This window comes from Taurulus bubalis (assembly GCF_910589615.1).
Source record: "Taurulus bubalis genome assembly, chromosome: 15".
Lineage (NCBI taxonomy): Eukaryota > Metazoa > Chordata > Actinopteri > Perciformes > Cottidae > Taurulus > Taurulus bubalis.
This window is the reverse complement of record NC_136603.1, coordinates 22,676,152-22,699,754: the sequence shown is the minus strand read 5'-3', so window position 1 is coordinate 22,699,754 and position 23,603 is coordinate 22,676,152. Positions and strand designations below refer to the sequence as shown.

The 23,603-nt window shown below is 43.9% G+C and overlaps 3 protein-coding genes across 3 annotated transcripts in view; all 3 read right to left on the bottom strand.

Annotated features, from left to right (window-relative positions):
* LOC306747679 (collagen alpha-3(VI) chain-like) overlaps positions 1-23,603 on the bottom strand; it is a 143,096-nt gene that overhangs the window by 31,289 nt on the left and 88,204 nt on the right.
* On the bottom strand, positions 4,926-10,893 carry LOC306747392 (collagen alpha-3(VI) chain-like; the record flags this gene model as incomplete). The annotated part of the gene is made up of 12 exons (XM_079230452.1): positions 4,926-5,003; positions 5,150-5,523; positions 5,784-5,847; positions 6,019-6,383; positions 6,617-6,690; positions 6,850-7,210; positions 7,449-7,512; positions 7,684-8,022; positions 8,500-8,873; positions 9,112-9,685; positions 10,163-10,536; positions 10,770-10,893. The coding sequence occupies 12 exons, from the start codon at positions 10,891-10,893 to the stop codon at positions 4,926-4,928; spliced, it is 3,165 nt and encodes a 1,054-aa protein (XP_079086578.1).
* On the bottom strand, positions 12,428-22,532 carry LOC306747391 (collagen alpha-3(VI) chain-like; the record flags this gene model as incomplete). Its single annotated transcript, XM_079230451.1, has 6 exons — positions 12,428-13,009; positions 14,106-14,672; positions 15,769-16,361; positions 16,593-16,666; positions 21,582-21,655; positions 22,413-22,532. 6 exons carry the CDS (start codon positions 22,530-22,532, stop codon positions 12,428-12,430), a joined length of 2,010 nt encoding a protein of 669 aa, XP_079086577.1.

Here is a 23,603-nt window from a genome sequence, read left to right as displayed (position 1 = left end):
ACACTAAGAGAGTGCAATTAGGATCATATGATATTTTCTGCAGCTCTCCACTGTCAGAGCTATTTGTTCCAATGCCAATAACAAAGATGCCCTGCTGTGTAAGATCAGAGGCTGGGGTATCTATGTTGTCAAAAGACATTCCATCCTTGAGCAAGATTAACATCTGTTGAACTCCTTGCAGTCGCCTACTCCCGGAGGAGTTTGTAAATACATTATCCCTGACGTATTGAAGGGCAGAGCCGGTGTTGAGGGGACTTCCTCCTCTGTGTCTTAGTCCTCTGATCGAATCCACAATATCCTCTCTTGTTGTGTATGTTTTCAGATAGAAATGGACCTCTGCATCTCTGCTGTACTGGACTACAGAGACACGGTCTTTGTTTTCTCCCACATTGAGTTTCTCCACCACTTTCTCAACAAAATCAAGCATGGCAGGGAAGCCATTCCTTGTGCTATTAGAACCATCCAGAAGGAATACAATATCCTTTTCGGCAGTTTCAACTAAGTAAAGACAAGAAGACAAAAAATAAAGACCGTTGCAAAAAGTAAGTTTGAAGAGGTGAGCTATTTTTTGGAAAGCCTCTAGCACTGTCTACTTCGATGTTAAACAGTGGGAAAGAACAGCACTGCATCTATTATAATCCACTCATGGAGCTAAACAGGTATTGCACTTGATGTATTCCCTGAGCGTAGGTGAAACAAGTCAAGTAGCCTTTCAAGCCAGCAAGAGGAAGTGCTAATAAACATACCGAGTACAGTTGGTAATTCTGGGGTGGCGTCAATAACCACAGCCTCCAAGGAGAACTGAAGTTGATGTTGGATACTGGAAAGGTCATGGAATTCAGACACAGATATAGTAGAATTGGCATTGTGGAACATTTTCTCCAGTTCTCTGCTATCAGAGCTCTTGGTTCCAATTGCAAAGACCAAGACACCCAGCTGTTTGAGAGCAGATGCTGCTGCATCAACACTGTCAGAAGACCGTCCACCACTTAGCAATATCAGGACTTGTGGAACTCCTTCCAGGTGCCTGCTTCCGCCAGAGGGAGTGAAAATATGATCCATCAAGTACTGGAGAGCTGCTCCAGTGTTGAGGGGTCTTCCACCTTTGTGCCTTAAACCTCTGACAGTGTCAAGGATCTCACTCTTTGTTGTGTACCTGTTCAGATAGAACTGGACAGCTGGATCTCTACTGTACTGAACCACTGAGACACGGTCTGTGTTGTTATCCACACTGAGTCTCTCTACTACTCGTTGGACAAAGTCCTGCATTGCTGAGAATCCAGTTCTAGTACCATCAGATCCATCCAACAAGAACACAACATCCCTTCCTTTTGGCTGTATCTCAGCTAGAGAACATATAATGTGAGACATATTCAGTTAATTTATCAAACATTGTCTGTGAAAAAAGTCATATGGTGATAGTTAACCTCAAGTTTTTTGAAGATTAGATATATAACTGCTGGCACAACTGTTTTGGCAAAAAGAGGCTGACTGAACTTACATTTCTGAAATACACTTCAATACAGTTCAAATTGCGTCACACCATGATTTTGGAATGTAAAAATGTGTAACTTTCTCACCAGTTACTGTCGGAGTCAAGGGCGGGGCCCTCACTCGCGCTGTACTTATCAGAGTGAAGAGCTGTTCAAGGATACTCTGGAGGTCAGTGAACTCAGACACTAAGAGAGTGCAATTAGGATCATATGATATTTTCTGCAGCTCTCCACTGTCAGAGCTATTTGTTCCAATGCCAATCACAAAGATGCCCTGCTGTTTGAGAACAGAGGCTGGGGTATCTATGTTGTCAAAAGACACTCCACCCTTGAGCAAGATTAACATCTGTTGAACTCCTTGCAGGCGCCTACTCCCTGAGGAGTTTGTAAATACATTATCCCTGACGTATTGAAGTGCAGAGCCGGTGTTGACGGGACTCCCTCCTCTGTGTCTTATTCCTCTGATCGAATCCACAATATCCTCTCTTGTTGTGTATGTTTTCAGATAGAAATGGACCTCTGCATCTCTGCTGTATTGTACAACAGAGACACGGTCTTTGCTTTCTCCCAAATTGAGTTTCTCTACCACTTTCTCAACGAAATCAAGCATGGCAGGGAAGCCATTCCTTGTGCTATTAGAATCATCCAGAAGGAATACAATATCCTTTTCGGCAGTTTCAACTAAGTAAAGACAAGAAAACAAAAAATAAAGACCGTTGCAAAAAGTAAGTTTGAAGAGGTGAGCTATTTTTTGGAAAGCCTCTAGCACTGTCTACTTCGATGTCAAACAGTGGGAAAGAACAGCACTGCATCTATTATAATCCACTCATGGAGCTAAACAGGTATTGCACTTGATGTATTCCCTGAGCGTAGGTGAAACAAGTCAAGTAGCCTTTCAAGCCAGCAAGAGGATGTGCTAATCAACATACCGAGTACAGTTGGCAATTCTGGGGTGGCGTCAATATCCATAGCCTCCAAGGAGAACTGAAGTTGATATTGGATACTGGAAAGGTCATGGAATTCAGACACAGATATAGTAGAATTGGCATTGTGGAACATTTTCTCCAGTTCTCTGCTATCAGAGCTCTTGGTTCCAATTGCAAAGACCAAGACACCCAGCTGTTTGAGAGCAGATGCTGCTGCATCAACACTGTCAGTAGACCGTCCACCACTTAGCAATATCAGGACTTGTGGAACTCCTTCCAGGTGCCTGCTTCCGCCAGAGGGAGTGAAAATATGATCCATCAAGTACTGGAGAGCTGCTCCAGTGTTGAGGGGTCTTCCACCTATGTGCCTCAAACCTCTGACAGTGTCAAGGATCTCACTTTTTGTTGTGTACCTGTTCAGATAGAACTGGACAGCTGGATCTCTACTGTACTGAACGACTGAGACACGGTCTGTGTTGTTATCCACACTGAGTCTCTCTACTACTCTTTGGACAAAGTCTTGCATAGCTGAGAATCCAGTTCTAGTAACATCAGATCCATCCAACAAGAACACAACATCCCTTCCTTTTGGCTGTATCTCAGCTGGGGAACATATCATTTGAGACTTATTCAGTTAATTTATCAAACATTGTCTGTGAAAAAAGTCTTATGATGACAATTCACCTCAATTTTACAAGATTAGATAAATAACTGCTGGCACAACTGTTTTGGCAAAAAGAGGTTGACTGAACTTAACTTTCTGAAATACACTTCAATACAGTTCAAATTGCACAACATCATGATTTTGGAATGTAAAAATATGTCACTTTCTCACCAGTTACTGTCGGAATCAAGGGCGTGGCCCTCACTAGCGCTGTACTTATCAGAGTGGAGAGCTGTTCAAGGATACTCTGGAGGTCAGTGAACTCAGACACTAAGAGAGTGCAATTAGGATCATATGATATTTTCTGCAGCTCTCCACTGTCAGAGCTATTTGTTCCAATGCCAATAACAAAGATGCCCTGCTGTGTAAGATCAGAGGCTGGGGTATCTATGTTGTCAAAAGACATTCCATCCTTGAGCAAGATTAACATCTGTTGAACTCCTTGCAGTCGCCTACTCCCGGAGGAGTTTGTAAATACATTATCCCTGACGTATTGAAGGGCAGAGCCGGTGTTGAGGGGACTTCCTCCTCTGTGTCTTAGTCCTCTGATCGAATCCACAATATCCTCTCTTGTTGTGTATGTTTTCAGATAGAAATGGACCTCTGCATCTCTGCTGTACTGGACTACAGAGACACGGTCTTTGTTTTCTCCCACATTGAGTTTCTCCACCACTTTCTCAACAAAATCAAGCATGGCAGGGAAGCCATTCCTTGTGCTATTAGAACCATCCAGAAGGAATACAATATCCTTTTCGGCAGTTTCAACTAAGTAAAGACAAGAAGACAAAAAATAAAGACCGTTGCAAAAAGTAAGTTTGAAGAGGTGAGCTATTTTTTGGAAAGCCTCTAGCACTGTCTACTTCGATGTTAAACAGTGGGAAAGAACAGCACTGCATCTATTATAATCCACTCATGGAGCTAAACAGGTATTGCACTTGATGTATTCCCTGAGCGTAGGTGAAACAAGTCAAGTAGCCTTTCAAGCCAGCAAGAGGAAGTGCTAATAAACATACCGAGTACAGTTGGTAATTCTGGGGTGGCGTTAATAACCACAGCCTCCAAGGAGAACTGAAGTTGATGTTGGATACTGGAAAGGTCATGGAATTCAGACACAGATATAGTAGAATTGGCATTGTGGAACATTTTTTCCAGTTCTCTGCTATCAGAGCTCCTGGTTCCAATTGCAAAGACCAAGACACCCAGCTGTTTGAGAGCAGATGCTGCTGCATCAACACTGTCAGAAGACCGTCCACCACTTAGCAATATCAGGACCTGTGGAACTCCTTCCAGGAGCCTGCTTCCACCAGAGGGAGTGAAAATATGATCCATCAAGTACTGGAGAGCTGCTCCAGTGTTGAGGGGTTTTCCACCTATGTGCCTCAAACCTCTGATAGTGTCAAGGATCTCACTCTTTGTTGTGTACCTGTTCAGATAGAACTGGACAGCTGGATCTCTGCTGTACTGAACCACTGAAACACGGTCTGTGTTGTTATCCACACTGAGTCTCTCTACTACTCTTTGGACAAAGTCTTGCATCGCTGAGAATTCAGTTCTAGTACCATCTGATCCATCCAACAAGAACACAACATCCCTTCCTTTTGGCTGTATCTCAGCTGGGGAACATATAATGTGAGACAGATTCAGTTAATGTATCAAACATTGTCTGTGAAAAAAGTCTTATGGTGACAGTTTACCTCAAGTTTGAAAAGATTAGATATATAAATGCTCGCAAAACTGTTTTGGAAAATAGAGACTGGCTGAAATTAAATTCCTGAAATACACTTCATTAGAGTTCAAATTTCCCCACACCATGATTTCCGAGTGTAAAAATGTGTCACTTTCTCACCAGTTACTGACGGAGTCAAGGGCGTGGCCCTCAATAACGCTGTGTTCATCAGAGTGGAGAGCTGTTCTTGGACACTATGGAGGTCAGTAAACTCAGACACTAAGAGAGTGCAATTAGGGTCATATGATATTTTCTGCAGCTCTCCACTGTCAGAGCTATTTATGCCAATGCCAATGACAACGATGCCCTGCTGTTTAAGAGCAGAGGCTGGGGTATCTACGGTGTCAAAAGACCTTCCACCATTGAGCAAGATTAACATCTGTTGAACTCCTTGCAGGCGCCTACTCCCGGAGGAAACTGTAAATACATTATCCCTGACGTATTGAAGGGCAGAGCCGGTGTTGAGGGGACTTCCTCCTCTGTGTCCTAGCTCTCTGATAGATTCCACAATATCCTCTTTTGTTGTGAATGTTTTTAGATAGAAATGGACCTCTGCATCTCTGCTGTACTGGACTACAGAGACACTGTCTTTGTTTTCTCCCACATTGAGTTTCTCCACCACTTTCTCAACAAAAGCAAGCATGGCGGGGAAGCCATTCCTTGTGCTATTAGAACCATCCAGAAGGAATACAATATCCTTTTTGGGTGTGTCAACTGAGAATGACAGAAAGTCAACAAATATAAACCATTGCAAAAGCCACGCTTGTGTACTACAAATACAGTGCTAAACTGTTTCCTGAAAAGCACAAACACTACCTTCTCAAACTTGTTTTAAGTACAGAAACACTCCACAAGGCAATGTTCGTGCAAAACAACATTGAGCTAAACAGGTATTTGACAGGATTCATTTCCCTCACTTGTTGGGGAAACTAGTCAGCCATCATTTCAGGCTGGCAAGAGGCTGGTTTACATACCAGGTACAGTTGGTGCTTCTGGGGTGACGTCAATAACCACAGCCTCCAAGGAGGACTGAAGTTGCTGTTGGATACGTTGAAGGTCAGTGAAATCAGACACAGCGAAAGCAGAATTGCCATCGTGGGATATCTTCTGCAGTTCTCTGCTATCAGAACCCTTTGTTCCAATTGCAAAGGTCAAGACACCCAGCTGTTTGAGAGCAGCGGCTGATTCATCAACACTGTCAGAAGACCGGCCACCACTTAGCAATATCAGGACCTGTGGAACTCCTTCCAGCCGCCTACTTCCAGCAGAGGCTGTGAAGACATTATCCCTCAAGTACTGGAGAGCTGCTCCAGTGTTGAGGGGTCTTCCGCCTTTGTGCCTCAAACCTCTGACAATGTCAAGGATCTCGACTTTGGTCGCGTATGTGTTCAAATAGAACTGGACAGCTGGCTCTCTGCTGTACTGAATGACTGAGACACGGTCTTTGCTGTCATCCACACTGAGTCTCTCTACTACTCTTTGGACAAAGTCTTGCATAGCTGAGAATCCAGTTCTAGTACTATCTGATCCATCCAACAAGAACACAACATCTTTTCCTTTTGGCTGTGTCACCACTGGGGAACATATAATTGAAGACATATTTAGGTTCATGTGTCAAACATTTACCATACGAAAGTCAGATGATAAAAATTAATCCCATTTTTTTTTCAATTTACTTGAATAATCCAGGCTCAACTTTTTGGGGTTAAATTGCACTGGCTAACCTACATTTAGAGAAATACACTTTGATACAGTTCAATTTGCATACTACCATGATCTTAAAATGCAAATTCAGTCACATTCTTACCCGTCTTTGTTGGTGTCATGGGTGTGGTGCTCACTAGTGCTGTGCTCATTAGCGAGGAGAGCTGTTCTTGGACACTGGGGAGGTCAGTGAACTCAGACACGGATAGAGTGTAATTAGGATCCTGGGTTATTTTCCGCAGCTCTCCACTGTCAGAGCTCCTTGTTCCAATGCCAATGACAACGATGCCCTGCTGTTTGAGAACAGAGGCTGGAGTATCTACATTGTCAAAAGACCTTCCACCATTTAGCAGGATCAATATCTGTGGAACACCTTGCAGGTGCCTACTCCCGGCGGAGTTTGTAAAGACGTTGTCTCTGACGTATTGGAGGGCGGCCCCGGTGTTGAGGGGTCTTCCTCCTCTGTGTCTCAGCCCTCTTACCGAATCCACAATATCTTCTTTTGTGGTGTATGTATTCAAATAGAAATTGACCTCTGAATCTCTGCTGTATTGTACTACAGAGACGCGATCATTGCTTTCTCCCACATTGAGTTTCTCCACCACTTTCTCAACAAAATCACGCATAGCAGGGAAGCCATTCCTTGTACTATCAGAACCATCCAGAAGGAAAACAACATCCTTTTTGGGAGTATCAACTGAGAAAGACAGGAAGACAACAAATATAAACCATTGCGAAAGGCACAATTGTGTATTACCAATAAAGTCATAAACTGTTTTCTGAAAAACACAAACATTGCCTTCTCTAATTTTTTACAGTAAATAAAAACGCCACAACATTGAGCTAAACAGGTTTTTGACTTGATCAATTTCCCTCAATTGTAGGGGAAACTAGTCAGCTAGCATTTCAGGTCGTCAAGAGGCTGGTTTACATACCAGGTACAGTTGGTGCTTCTGGGGTGACGTCAATAACCACAGCCTCCAAGGAGGACTGAAGTTGCTGTTGGATACGTTGAAGGTCAGTGAAATCAGACACAGCGAAAGCAGAATTGCCATCGTGGGATATCTTCTGCAGTTCTCTGCTATCAGAACCCTTTGTTCCAATTGCAAAGGTCAAGACACCCAGCTGTTTGAGAGCAGCGGCTGATTCATCAACACTGTCAGAAGACCGGCCACCACTTAGCAATATCAGGACCTGTGGAACTCCTTCCAGCCGCCTGCTTCCAGCAGAGGCTGTGAAGACATTATCCCTCAAGTACTGGAGAGCTGCTCCAGTGTTGAGGGGTCTTCCGCCTTTGTGCCTCAAACCTCTGACAATGTCAAGGATCTCGACTTTGGTCGCGTATGTGTTCAAATAGAACTGGACAGCTGGATCTCTGCTGTACTGAACGACTGAGACACGGTCTTTGTTGTCATCCACACTGAGTCTCTCTACTACTCTTTGGACAAAGTCCTGCATAGCTGAGAATCCAGTTCTAGTACCATCTGATCCATCCAACAAGAACACAACATCTCTTCCTTTTGGCTGTGTCACCACTGGGGAACATATAATTCAAGACATATTTAGGTTCATGTGTCAAACATTTACCATACGAAAGTCAGATGATAAAAATTAATCCCATTTTTTTTTATTTACTTGATTAATCCAGGCTCAACTTTTTGGGGTTAAATTGCACTGGCTAACCTAAATTTAGAGAAATACACTTTGATACAGTTCAATTTGCATACTACCATGATCTTAAAATGCAAATTCAGTCACATTCTTACCCGTCTTTGTTGGTGTCATGGGTGTGGTGCTCACTAGTGCTGTGCTCATTAGCGAGGAGAGCTGTTCTTGGACACTGGGGAGGTCAGTAAACTCAGACACGGATAGAGTGTAATTAGGATCCTGGGTTATTTTCCGCAGCTCTCCACTGTCAGAGCTCCTTGTTCCAATGCCAATGACAACGATGCCCTGCTGTTTGAGAACAGAGGCTGGAGTATCTACATTGTCAAAAGACCTTCCACCATTTAGCAGGATCAATATCTGTGGAACACCTTGCAGGTGCCTACTCCCGGCGGAGTTTGTAAAGACGTTGTCTCTGACGTATTGGAGGGCGGCCCCGGTGTTGAGGGGTCTTCCTCCTCTGTGTCTCAGCCCTCTTACCGAATCCACAATATCTTCTTTTGTGGTGTATGTATTCAAATAGAAATTGACCTCTGAATCTCTGCTGTATTGTACTACAGAGACGCGATCATTGCTTTCTCCCACATTGAGTTTCTCCACCACTTTCTCAACAAAATCACGCATAGCAGGGAAGCCATTCCTTGTACTATCAGAACCATCCAGAAGGAAAACAACATCCTTTTTGGGAGTATCAACTGAGAAAGACAGGAAGACAACAAATATAAACCATTGCGAAAGGCACGATTGTGTATTACCAATAAAGTCATAAACTGTTTTCTGAAAAACACAAACATTGCCTTCTCTAATTTTTTACAGTAAATAAAAACGCCACAACATTGAGCTAAACAGGTTTTTGACTTGATCAATTTCCCTCAATTGTAGGGGAAACTAGTCAGCTAGCATTTCAGGTCGTCAAGAGGCTGGTTTACATACCAGGTACAGTTGGTGCTTCTGGGGTGACGTCAATAACCACAGCCTCCAAGGAGGACTGAAGTTGCTGTTGGATACGTTGAAGGTCAGTGAAATCAGACACAGCGAAAGCAGAATTGCCATCGTGGGATATCTTCTGCAGTTCTCTGCTATCAGAACCCTTTGTTCCAATTGCAAAGGTCAAGACACCCAGCTGTTTGAGAGCAGCGGCTGATTCATCAACACTGTCAGAAGACCGGCCACCACTTAGCAATATCAGGACCTGTGGAACTCCTTCCAGCCGCCTGCTTCCAGCAGAGGCTGTGAAGACATTATCCCTCAAGTACTGGAGAGCTGCTCCAGTGTTGAGGGGTCTTCCGCCTTTGTGCCTCAAACCTCTGACAATGTCAAGGATCTCGACTTTGGTCGCGTATGTGTTCAAATAGAACTGGACAGCTGGATCTCTGCTGTACTGAACGACTGAGACACGGTCTTTGTTGTCATCCACACTGAGTCTCTCTACTACTCTTTGGACAAAGTCCTGCATAGCTGAGAATCCAGTTCTAGTACCATCTGATCCATCCAACAAGAACACAACATCTCTTCCTTTTGGCTGTGTCACCACTGGGGAACATATAATTCAAGACATATTTAGGTTCATGTGTCAAACATTTACCATACGAAAGTCAGATGATAAAAATTAATCCCATTTTTTTTAATTTACTTGATTAATCCAGGCTCAACTTTTTGGGGTTAAATTGCACTGGCTAACCTAAATTTAGAGAAATACACTTTGATACAGTTCAATTTGCATACTACCATGATCTTAAAATGCAAATTCAGTCACATTCTTACCCGTCTTTGTTGGTGCCATGGGTGTGGTGCTCACTAGTGCTGTGCTCATTAGCGAGGAGAGCTGTTCTTGGACACTGGGGAGGTCAGTGAACTCAGACACGGATAGAGTGTAATTAGGATCCTGGGTTATTTTCCGCAGCTCTCCACTGTCAGAGCTCCTTGTTCCAATGCCAATGACAACGATGCCCTGCTGTTTGAGAACAGAGGCTGGAGTATCTACATTGTCAAAAGACCTTCCACCATTTAGCAGGATCAATATCTGTGGAACACCTTGCAGGTGCCTACTCCCGGCGGAGTTTGTAAAGACGTTGTCTCTGACGTATTGGAGGGCGGCCCCGGTGTTGAGGGGTCTTCCTCCTCTGTGTCTCAGCCCTCTTACCGAATCCACAATATCTTCTTTTGTGGTGTATGTATTCAAATAGAAATTGACCTCTGAATCTCTGCTGTATTGTACTACAGAGACACGATCATTGCTTTCTCCCACATTGAGTTTCTCCACCACTTTCTCAACAAAATCACGCATAGCAGGGAAGCCATTCCTTGTACTATCAGAACCATCCAGAAGGAAAACAATATCCTTTTTGGGAGTATCAACTGAGAAAGACAGGAAGACAACGAATATAAACCATTGCGAAAGGCACGATTTTGTATTACCAATAAAGTCATAAACTGTTTTCTGAAAAACACAAACATTGCCTTCTCTAATTTTTTACAGTAAATAAAAACGCCACAACATTGAGCTAAACAGGTTTTTGACTTGATCAATTCCCTCAATTGTAGGGGAAACTAGTCAGCTAGCATTTCAGGCCGTCAAGAGGCTGGTTTACATACCAGGTACAGTTGGTGCTTCTGGGGTGACGTCAATAACCACAGCCTCCAAGGAGGACTGAAGTTGCTGTTGGATACGTTGAAGGTCAGTGAAATCAGACACAGCGAAAGCAGAATTGCCATCGTGGGATATCTTCTGCAGTTCTCTGCTATCAGAACCCTTTGTTCCAATTGCAAAGGTCAAGACACCCAGCTGTTTGAGAGCAGCGGCTGATTCATCAACACTGTCAGAAGACCGGCCACCACTTAGCAATACCAGGACCTGTGGAACTCCTTCCAGCCGCCTGCTTCCAGCAGAGGCTGTGAAGACATTATCCCTCAAGTACTGGAGAGCTGCTCCAGTGTTGAGGGGTCTTCCGCCTTTGTGCCTCAAACCTCTGACAATGTCAAGGATCTCGACTTTGGTCGCGTATGTGTTCAAATAGAACTGGACAGCTGGATCTCTGCTGTACTGAACGACTGAGACACGGTCTTTGTTGTCATCCACACTGAGTCTCTCTACTACTCTTTGGACAAAGTCCTGCATAGCTGAGAATCCAGTTCTAGTACCATCTGATCCATCCAACAAGAACACAACATCTCTTCCTTTTGGCTGTGTCACCACTGGGGAACATATAATTCAAGACATATTTAGGTTCATGTGTCAAACATTTACCATACGAAAGTCAGATGATAAAAATTAATCCCATTTTTTTTAATTTACTTGATTAATCCAGGCTCAACTTTTTGGGGTTAAATTGCACTGGCTAACCTAAATTTAGAGAAATACACTTTGATACAGTTCAATTTGCATACTACCATGATCTTAAAATGCAAATTCAGTCACATTCTTACCCGTCTTTGTTGGTGCCAATGGTGTGGTGCTCACTAGTGCTGTGCTCATTAGCGAGGAGAGCTGTTCTTGGACACTGGGGAGGTCAGTGAACTCAGACACGGATAGAGTGTAATTAGGATCCTGGGTTATTTTCCGCAGCTCTCCACTGTCAGAGCTCCTTGTTCCAATGCCAATGACAACGATGCCCTGCTGTTTGAGAACAGAGGCTGGAGTATCTACATTGTCAAAAGACCTTCCACCATTTAGCAGGATCAATATCTGTGGGACACCTTGCAGGTGCCTACTCCTGGCGGAGTTTGTAAAGACGTTGTCTCTGACGTATTGGAGGGCGGCCCCGGTGTTGAGGGGTCTTCCTCCTCTGTGTCTCAGCCCTCTTACCGAATCCACAATATCTTCTTTTGTGGTGTATGTATTCAAATAGAAATTGACCTCTGAATCTCTGCTGTATTGTACTACAGAGACACGATCATTGCTTTCTCCCACATTGAGTTTCTCCACCACTTTCTCAACAAAATCACGCATAGCAGGGAAGCCATTCCTTGTACTATCAGAACCATCCAGAAGGAAAACAATATCCTTTTTGGGAGTATCAACTGAGAAAGACAGGAAGACAACGAATATAAACCATTGCGAAAGGCACGATTTTGTATTACCAATAAAGTCATAAACTGTTTTCTGAAAAACACAAACATTGCCTTCTCTAATTTTTTACAGTAAATAAAAACGCCACAACATTGAGCTAAACAGGTTTTTGACTTGATCAATTCCCTCAATTGTAGGGGAAACTAGTCAGCTAGCATTTCAGGCCGTCAAGAGGCTGGTTTACATACCAGGTACAGTTGGTGCTTCTGGGGTGACGTCAATAACCACAGCCTCCAAGGAGGACTGAAGTTGCTGTTGGATACGTTGAAGGTCAGTGAAATCAGACACAGCGAAAGCAGAATTGCCATCGTGGGATATCTTCTGCAGTTCTCTGCTATCAGAACCCTTTGTTCCAATTGCAAAGGTCAAGACACCCAGCTGTTTGAGAGCAGCGGCTGATTCATCAACACTGTCAGAAGACCGGCCACCACTTAGCAATATCAGGACCTGTGGAACTCCTTCCAGCCGCCTGCTTCCAGCAGAGGCTGTGAAGACATTATCCCTCAAGTACTGGAGAGCTGCTCCAGTGTTGAGGGGTCTTCCGCCTTTGTGCCTCAAACCTCTGACAATGTCAAGGATCTCGACTTTGGTCGCGTATGTGTTCAAATAGAACTGGACAGCTGGATCTCTGCTGTACTGAACGACTGAGACACGGTCTTTGTTGTCATCCACACTGAGTCTCTCTACTACTCTTTGGACAAAGTCCTGCATAGCTGAGAATCCAGTTCTAGTACCATCTGATCCATCCAACAAGAACACAACATCTCTTCCTTTTGGCTGTGTCACCACTGGGGAACATATAATTCAAGACATATTTAGGTTCATGTGTCAAACATTTACCATACGAAAGTCAGATGATAAAAATTAATCCCATTTTTTTTTATTTACTTGATTAATCCAGGCTCAACTTTTTGGGGTTAAATTGCACTGGCTAACCTAAATTTAGAGAAATACACTTTGATACAGTTCAATTTGCATACTACCATGATCTTAAAATGCAAATTCAGTCACATTCTTACCCGTCTTTGTTGGTGTCATGGGTGTGGTGCTCACTAGTGCTGTGCTCATTAGCGAGGAGAGCTGTTCTTGGACACTGGGGAGGTCAGTGAACTCAGACACAGATAGAGTGTAATTAGGATCCTGGGTTATTTTCCGCAGCTCTCCACTGTCAGAGCTCCTTGTTCCAATGCCAATGACAACGATGCCCTGCTGTTTGAGAACAGAGGCTGGAGTATCTACATTGTCAAAAGACCTTCCACCATTTAGCAGGATCAATATCTGTGGAACACCTTGCAGGTGCCTACTCCCGGCGGAGTTTGTAAAGACGTTGTCTCTGACGTATTGGAGGGCGGCCCCGGTGTTGAGGGGTCTTCCTCCTCTGTGTCTCAGCCCTCTTACCGAATCCACAATATCTTCTTTTGTGGTGTATGTATTCAAATAGAAATTGACCTCTGAATCTCTGCTGTATTGTACTACAGAGACGCGATCATTGCTTTCTCCCACATTGAGTTTCTCCACCACTTTCTCAACAAAATCACGCATAGCAGGGAAGCCATTCCTTGTACTATCAGAACCATCCAGAAGGAAAACAATATCCTTTTTGGGAGTATCAACTGAGAAAGACAGGAAGACAACGAATATAAACCATTGCGAAAGGCACGATTTTGTATTACCAATAAAGTCATAAACTGTTTTCTGAAAAACACAAACATTGCCTTCTCTAATTTTTTACAGTAAATAAAAACGCCACAACATTGACCTAAACAGGTTTTTGACTTGATCAATTTCCCTCAATTGTAGGGGAAACTAGTCAGCTAGCATTTCAGGCCGTCAAGAGGCTGGTTTACATACCAGGTACAGTTGGTGCTTCTGGGGTGACGTCAATAACCACAGCCTCCAAGGAGGACTGAAGTTGCTGTTGGATACGTTGAAGGTCAGTGAAATCAGACACAGCGAAAGCAGAATTGCCATCGTGGGATATCTTCTGCAGTTCTCTGCTATCAGAACCCTTCGTTCCAATTGCAAAGGTCAAGACACCCAGCTGTTTGAGAGCAGCGGCTGATTCATCAACACTGTCAGAAGACCGGCCACCACTTAGCAATATCAGGACCTGTGGAACTCCTTCCAGCCGCCTGCTTCCAGCAGAGGCTGTGAAGACATTATCCCTCAAGTACTGGAGAGCTGCTCCAGTGTTGAGGGGTCTTCCGCCTTTGTGCCTCAAACCTCTGACAATGTCAAGGATCTCGACTTTGGTCGCGTATGTGTTCAAATAGAACTGGACAGCTGGATCTCTGCTGTACTGAACGACTGAGACACGGTCTTTGTTGTCATCCACACTGAGTCTCTCTACTACTCTTTGGACAAAGTCCTGCATAGCTGAGAATCCAGTTCTAGTACCATCTGATCCATCCAACAAGAACACAACATCTCTTCCTTTTGGCTGTGTCACCACTGGGGAACATATAATTCAAGACATATTTAGGTTCATGTGTCAAACATTTACCATACGAAAGTCAGATGATAAAAATTAATCCCATTTTTTTTTATTTACTTGATTAATCCAGGCTCAACTTTTTGGGGTTAAATTGCACTGGCTAACCTAAATTTAGAGAAATACACTTTGATACAGTTCAATTTGCATACTACCATGATCTTAAAATGCAAATTCAGTCACATTCTTACCCGTCTTTGTTGGTGTCATGGGTGTGGTGCTCACTAGTGCTGTGCTCATTAGCGAGGAGAGCTGTTCTTGGACACTGGGGAGGTCAGTGAACTCAGACACGGATAGAGTGTAATTAGGATCCTGGGTTATTTTCCGCAGCTCTCCACTGTCAGAGCTCCTTGTTCCAATGCCAAAGACAACGATGCCCTGCTGTTTGAGAACAGAGGCTGGAGTATCTACATTGTCAAAAGACCTTCCACCATTTAGCAGGATCAATATCTGTGGAACACCTTGCAGGTGCCTACTCCCGGCGGAGTTTGTAAAGACGTTGTCTCTGACGTATTGGAGGGCGGCCCCGGTGTTGAGGGGTCTTCCTCCTCTGTGTCTCAGCCCTCTAACCGAATCCACAATATCTCCTTTTGTGGTGTATGTATTCAAATAGAAATTGACCTCTGAATCTCTGCTGTATTGTACTACAGAGACGCGATCATTGCTTTCTCCCACATTGAGTTTCTCCACCACTTTCTCAACAAAATCACGCATAGCAGGGAAGCCATTCCTTGTACTATCAGAACCATCCAGAAGGAAAACAACATCCTTTTTGGGAGTATCAACTGAGAAAGACAGGAAGACAACAAATATAAACCATTGTGAAAGGCACGATTGTGTATTACCAATAAAGTCATAAACTGTTTTCTGAAAAACACAAACATTTCCTTCTCTAATTTTTTACAGTAAATAAAAACGCCACAACATTGAGCTAAACAGGTTTTTGACTTGATCAATTTCCCTCAATTGTAGGGGAAACTAGTCAGCTAGCATTTCAGGCCGTCAAGAGGCTGGTTTACATACCAGGTACAGTTGGTGCTTCTGGGGTGACGTCAATAACCACAGCCTCCAAGGAGGACTGAAGTTGCTGTTGGATACGTTGAAGGTCAGTGAAATCAGACACAGCGAAAGCAGAATTGCCATCGTGGGATATCTTCTGCAGTTCTCTGCTATCAGAACCCTTTGTTCCAATTGCAAAGGTCAAGACACCCAGCTGTTTGAGAGCAGCGGCTGATTCATCAACACTGTCAGAAGACCGGCCACCACTTAGCAATATCAGGACCTGTGGAACTCCTTCCAGCCGCCTGCTTCCAGCAGAGGCTGTGAAGACATTATCCCTCAAGTACTGGAGAGCTGCTCCAGTGTTGAGGGGTCTTCCGCCTTTGTGCCTCAAACCTCTGACAATGTCAAGGATCTCGACTTTGGTCGCGTATGTGTTCAAATAGAACTGGACAGCTGGATCTCTGCTGTACTGAACGACTGAGACACGGTCTTTGTTGTCATCCACACTGAGTCTCTCTACTACTCTTTGGACAAAGTCCTGCATAGCTGAGAATCCAGTTCTAGTACCATCTGATCCATCCAACAAGAACACAACATCTCTTCCTTTTGGCTGTGTCACCACTGGGGAACATATAATTCAAGACATATTTAGGTTCATGTGTCAAACATTTACCATACGAAAGTCAGATGATAAAAATTAATCCCATTTTTTTTTATTTACTTGATTAATCCAGGCTCAACTTTTTGGGGTTAAATTGCACTGGCTAACCTAAATTTAGAGAAATACACTTTGATACAGTTCAATTTGCATACTACCATGATCTTAAAATGCAAATTCAGTCACATTCTTACCCGTCTTTGTTGGTGTCATGGGTGTGGTGCTCACTAGTGCTGTGCTCATTAGCGAGGAGAGCTGTTCTTGGACACTGGGGAGGTCAGTGAACTCAGACACAGATAGAGTGTAATTAGGATCCTGGGTTATTTTCCGCAGCTCTCCACTGTCAGAGCTCCTTGTTCCAATGCCAATGACAACGATGCCCTGCTGTTTGAGAACAGAGGCTGGAGTATCTACATTGTCAAAAGACCTTCCACCATTTAGCAGGATCAATATCTGTGGAACACCTTGCAGGTGCCTACTCCCGGCGGAGTTTGTAAAGACGTTGTCTCTGACGTATTGGAGGGCGGCCCCGGTGTTGAGGGGTCTTCCTCCTCTGTGTCTCAGCCCTCTTACCGAATCCACAATATCTTCTTTTGTGGTGTATGTATTCAAATAGAAATTGACCTCTGAATCTCTGCTGTATTGTACTATAGAGACGCGATCATTGCTTTCTCCCACATTGAGTTTCTCCACCACTTTCTCAACAAAATCACGCATAGCAGGGAAGCCATTCCTTGTACTATCAGAACCATCCAGAAGGAAAACAATATCCTTTTTGGGAGTATCAACTGAGAAAGACAGGAAGACAACGAATATAAACCATTGCGAAAGGCACGATTTTGTATTACCAATAAAGTCATAAACTGTTTTCTGAAAAACACAAACATTGCCTTCTCTAATTTTTTACAGTAAATAAAAACGCCACAACATTGACCTAAACAGGTTTTTGACTTGATCAATTTCCCTCAATTGTAGGGGAAACTAGTCAGCTAGCATTTCAGGCCGTCAAGAGGCTGGTTTACATACCAGGTACAGTTGGTGCTTCTGGGGTGACGTCAATAACCACAGCCTCCAAGGAGGACTGAAGTTGCTGTTGGATACGTTGAAGGTCAGTGAAATCAGACACAGCGAAAGCAGAATTGCCATCGTGGGATATCTTCTGCAGTTCTCTGCTATCAGAACCCTTCGTTCCAATTGCAAAGGTCAAGACACCCAGCTGTTTGAGAGCAGCGGCTGATTCATCAACACTGTCAGAAGACCGGCCACCACTTAGCAATATCAGGACCTGTGGAACTCCTTCCAGCCGCCTGCTTCCAGCAGAGGCTGTGAAGACATTATCCCTCAAGTACTGGAGAGCTGCTCCAGTGTTGAGGGGTCTTCCGCCTTTGTGCCTCAAACCTCTGACAATGTCAAGGATCTCGACTTTGGTCGCGTATGTGTTCAAATAGAACTGGACAGCTGGATCTCTGCTGTACTGAACGACTGAGACACGGTCTTTGTTGTCATCCACACTGAGTCTCTCTACTACTCTTTGGACAAAGTCCTGCATAGCTGAGAATCCAGTTCTAGTACCATCTGATCCATCCAACAAGAACACAACATCTCTTCCTTTTGGCTGTGTCACCACTGGGGAACATATAATTCAAGACATATTTAGGTTCATGTGTCAAACATTTACCATACGAAAGTCAGATGATAAAAATTAATCCCATTTTTTTTTATTTACTTGATTAATCCAGGCTCAACTTTTTGGGGTTAAATTGCACTGGCTAACCTAAATTTAGAGAAATACACTTTGATACAGTTCAATTTGCATACTACCATGATCTTAAAATGCAAATTCAGTCACATTCTTACCCGTCTTTGTTGGTGTCATGGGTGTGGTGCTCACTAGTGCTGTGCTCATTAGCAAGGAGAGCTGTTCTTGGACACTGGGGAGGTCAGTGAACTCAGACACGGATAGAGTGTAATTAGGATCCTGGGTTATTTTCCGCAGCTCTCCACTGTCAGAGCTCCTTGTTCCAATGCCAAAGACAACGATGCCCTGCTGTTTGAGAACAGAGGCTGGAGTATCTACATTGTCAAAAGACCTTCCACCATTTAGCAGGATCAATATCTGTGGAACACCTTGCAGGTGCCTACTCCCGGCGGAGTTTGTAAAGACGTTGTCTCTGACGTATTGGAGGGCGGCCCCGGTGTTGAGGGGTCTTCCTCCTCTGTGTCTCAGCCCTCTAACCGAATCCACAATATCTCCTTTTGTGGTGTATGTATTCAAATAGAAATTGACCTCTGAATCTCTGCTGTATTGTACTACAGAGACGCGATCATTGCTTTCTCCCACATTGAGTTTCTCCACCACTTTCTCAACAAAATCACGCATAGCAGGGAAGCCATTCCTTGTACTATCAGAACCATCCAGAAGGAAAACAACATCCTTTTTGGGAGTATCAACTGAGAAAGACAGGAAGACAACAAATATAAACCATTGCGAAAGGCACGATTGTGTATTACCAATAAAGTCATAAACTGTTTTCTGAAAAACACAAACATTGCCTTCTCTAATTTTTTACAGTAAATAAAAACGCCACAACATTGAGCTAAACAGGTTTTTGACTTGATCAATTTCCCTCAATTGTAGGGGAAACTAGTCAGCTAGCATTTCAGGCCGTCAAGAGGCTGGTTTACATACCAGGTACAGTTGGTGCTTCTGGGGTGACGTCAATAACCACAGCCTCCAAGGAGGACTGAAGTTGCTGTTGGATACGTTGAAGGTCAGTGAAATCAGACACAGCGAAAGCAGAATTGCCATCGTGGGATATCTTCTGCAGTTCTCTGCTATCAGAACCCTTTGTTCCAATTGCAAAGGTCAAGACACCCAGCTGTTTGAGAGCAGCGGCTGATTCATCAACACTGTCAGAAGACCGGCCACCACTTAGCAATATCAGGACCTGTGGAACTCCTTCCAGCCGCCTGCTTCCAGCAGAGGCTGTGAAGACATTATCCCTCAAGTACTGGAGAGCTGCTCCAGTGTTGAGGGGTCTTCCGCCTTTGTGCCTCAAACCTCTGACAATGTCAAGGATCTCGACTTTGGTCGCGTATGTGTTCAAATAGAACTGGACAGCTGGATCTCTGCTGTACTGAACGACTGAGACACGGTCTTTGTTGTCATCCACACTGAGTCTCTCTACTACTCTTTGGACAAAGTCCTGCATAGCTGAGAATCCAGTTCTAGTACCATCTGATCCATCCAACAAGAACACAACATCTCTTCCTTTTGGCTGTGTCACCGCTGGGGAACATATAATTCAAGACATATTTAGGTTTATGTGTCAAACATTTACCATACGAAAGTCAGATGATAAAAATTAATCCCATTTTTTTTTATTTACTTGATTAATCCAGGCTCAACTTTTTGGGGTTAAATTGCACTGGCTAACCTAAATTTAGAGAAATACACTTTGATACAGTTCAATTTGCATACTACCATGATCTTAAAATGCAAATTCAGTCACATTCTTACCCGTCTTTGTTGGTGTCATGGGTGTGGTGCTCACTAGTGCTGTGCTCATTAGCGAGGAGAGCTGTTCTTGGACACTGGGGAGGTCAGTGAACTCAGACACGGATAGAGTGTAATTAGGATCCTGGGTTATTTTCCGCAGCTCTCCACTGTCAGAGCTCCTTGTTCCAATGCCAAAGACAACGATGCCCTGCTGTTTGAGAACAGAGGCTGGAGTATCTACATTGTCAAAAGACCTTCCACCATTTAGCAGGATCAATATCTGTGGAACACCTTGCAGGTGCCTACTCCCGGCGGAGTTTGTAAAGACGTTGTCTCTGACGTATTGGAGGGCGGCCCCGGTGTTGAGGGGTCTTCCTCCTCTGTGTCTCAGCCCTCTAACCGAATCCACAATATCTCCTTTTGTGGTGTATGTATTCAAATAGAAATTGACCTCTGAATCTCTGCTGTATTGTACTACAGAGACGCGATCATTGCTTTCTCCCACATTGAGTTTCTCCACCACTTTCTCAACAAAATCACGCATAGCAGGGAAGCCATTCCTTGTACTATCAGAACCATCCAGAAGGAAAACAACATCCTTTTTGGGAGTATCAACTGAGAAAGACAGGAAGACAACAAATATAAACCATTGCGAAAGGCACGATTGTGTATTACCAATAAAGTCATAAACTGTTTTCTGAAAAACACAAACATTGCCTTCTCTAATTTTTTACAGTAAATAAAAACGCCACAACATTGAGCTAAACAGGTTTTTGACTTGATCAATTTCCCTCAATTGTAGGGGAAACTAGTCAGCTAGCATTTCAGGCCGTCAAGAGGCTGGTTTACATACCAGGTACAGTTGGTGCTTCTGGGGTGACGTCAATAACCACAGCCTCCAAGGAGGACTGAAGTTGCTGTTGGATACGTTGAAGGTCAGTGAAATCAAACACAGCGAAAGCAGAATTGCCATCGTGGGATATCTTCTGCAGTTCTCTGCTATCAGAACCCTTTGTTCCAATTGCAAAGGTCAAGACACCCAGCTGTTTGAGAGCAGCGGCTGATTCATCAACACTGTCAGAAGACCGGCCACCACTTAGCAATATCAGGACCTGTGGAACTCCTTCCAGCCGCCTGCTTCCAGCAGAGGCTGTGAAGACATTATCCCTCAAGTACTGGAGAGCTGCTCCAGTGTTGAGGGGTCTTCCGCCTTTGTGCCTCAAACCTCTGACAATGTCAAGGATCTCGACTTTGGTCGCGTATGTGTTCAAATAGAACTGGACAGCTGGATCTCTGCTGTACTGAACGACTGAGACACGGTCTTTGTTGTCATCCACACTGAGTCTCTCTACTACTCTTTGGACAAAGTCCTGCATAGCTGAGAATCCAGTTCTAGTACCATCTGATTCATCCAACAAGAACACAACATCTCTTCCTTTTGGCTGTGTCACCACTGGGGAACATATAATTCAAGACATATTTAGGTTCATGTGTCAAACATTTACCATACGAAAGTCAGATGATAAAAATGAATCCCATTTTTTGTAATTTACTTGATTAATCCAGGCTCAACTTTTTGGGGTTAAATTGCACTGGCTAACCTAAATTTAGAGAAATACACTTTGATACAGTTCAATTTGCATACTACCATGATCTTAAAATGCAAATTCAGTCACATTCTTACCCGTCTTTGTTGGTGCCATGGGTGTGGTGCTCACTAGTGCTGTGCTCATTAGCGAGGAGAGCTGTTCTTGGACACTGGGGAGGTCAGTGAACTCAGACACGGATAGAGTGTGATTAGGATCCTGGGTTATTTTCCGCAGCTCTCCACTGTCAGAGCTCCTTGTTCCAATGCCAAAGACAACGATGCCCTGCTGTTTGAGAACAGAGGCTGGAGTATCTACATTGTCAAAAGACCTTCCACCATTTAGCAGGATCAATATCTGTGGAACACCTTGCAGGTGCCTACTCCCGGCGGAGTTTGTAAAGACGTTGTCTCTGACGTATTGGAGGGCGGCCCCGGTGTTGAGGGGTCTTCCTCCTCTGTGTCTCAGCCCTCTAACCGAATCCACAATATCTCCTTTTGTGGTGTATGTATTCAAATAGAAATTGACCTCTGAATCTCTGCTGTATTGTACTACAGAGACGCGATCATTGCTTTCTCCCACATTGAGTTTCTCCACCACTTTCTCAACAAAATCACGCATAGCAGGGAAGCCATTCCTTGTACTATCAGAACCATCCAGAAGGAAAACAACATCCTTTTTGGGAGTATTAACTGAGAAAGACAGGAAGACAACAAATATAAACCATTGCGAAAGGCACGATTGTGTATTACCAATGAAGTCATAAACTGTTTTCTGAAAAACACAAACATTGCCTTCTCTAATTTTTTACAGTAAATAAAAACGCCACAACATTGAGCTAAACAGGTTTTTGACTTGATCAATTCCCTCAATTGTAGGGGAAACTAGTCAGCTAGCATTTCAGGCCGTCAAGAGGCTGGTTTACATACCAGGTACAGTTGGTGCTTCTGGGGTGACGTCAATAACCACAGCCTCCAAGGAGGACTGAAGTTGCTGTTGGATACGTTGAAGGTCAGTGAAATCAGACACAGCGAAAGCAGAATTGCCATCGTGGGATATCTTCTGCAGTTCTCTGCTATCAGAACCCTTTGTTCCAATTGCAAAGGTCAAGACACCCAGCTGTTTGAGAGCAGCGGCTGATTCATCAACACTGTCAGAAGACCGGCCACCACTTAGCAATATCAGGACCTGTGGAACTCCTTCCAGCCGCCTGCTTCCAGCAGAGGCTGTGAAGACATTATCCCTCAAGTACTGGAGAGCTGCTCCAGTGTTGAGGGGTCTTCCGCCTTTGTGCCTCAAACCTCTGACAATGTCAAGGATCTCGACTTTGGTCGCGTATGTGTTCAAATAGAACTGGACAGCTGGATCTCTGCTGTACTGAACGACTGAGACACGGTCTTTGTTGTCATCCACACTGAGTCTCTCTACTACTCTTTGGACAAAGTCCTGCATAGCTGAGAATCCAGTTCTAGTACCATCTGATCCATCCAACAAGAACACAACATCTCTTCCTTTTGGCTGTGTCACCACTGGGGAACATATAATTCAAGACATATTTAGGTTCATGTGTCAAACATTTACCATACGAAAGTCAGATGATAAACATTAATCCCATTTTTTGTAATTTACTTGATTAATCCAGGCTCAACTTTTTGGGGTTAAATTGCACTGGCTAACCTAAATTTAGAGAAATACACTTTGATACAGTTCAATGTGCATACTACCATGATCTTAAAATGCAAATTCAGTCACATTCTTACCCGTCTTTGTTGGTGTCATGGGTGTGGTGCTCACTAGTGCTGTGCTCATTAGCGAGGAGAGCTGTTCTTGGACACTGGGGAGGTCAGTGAACTCAGACACGGATAGAGTGTAATTAGGATCCTGGGTTATTTTCCGCAGCTCTCCACTGTCAGAGCTCCTTGTTCCAATGCCAATGACAACGATGCCCTGCTGTTTGAGAACAGAGGCTGGAGTATCTACATTGTCAAAAGACCTTCCACCATTTAGCAGGATCAATATCTGTGGAACACCTTGCAGGTGCCTACTCCCGGCGGAGTTTGTAAAGACGTTGTCTCTGACGTATTGGAGGGCGGCCCCGGTGTTGAGGGGTCTTCCTCCTC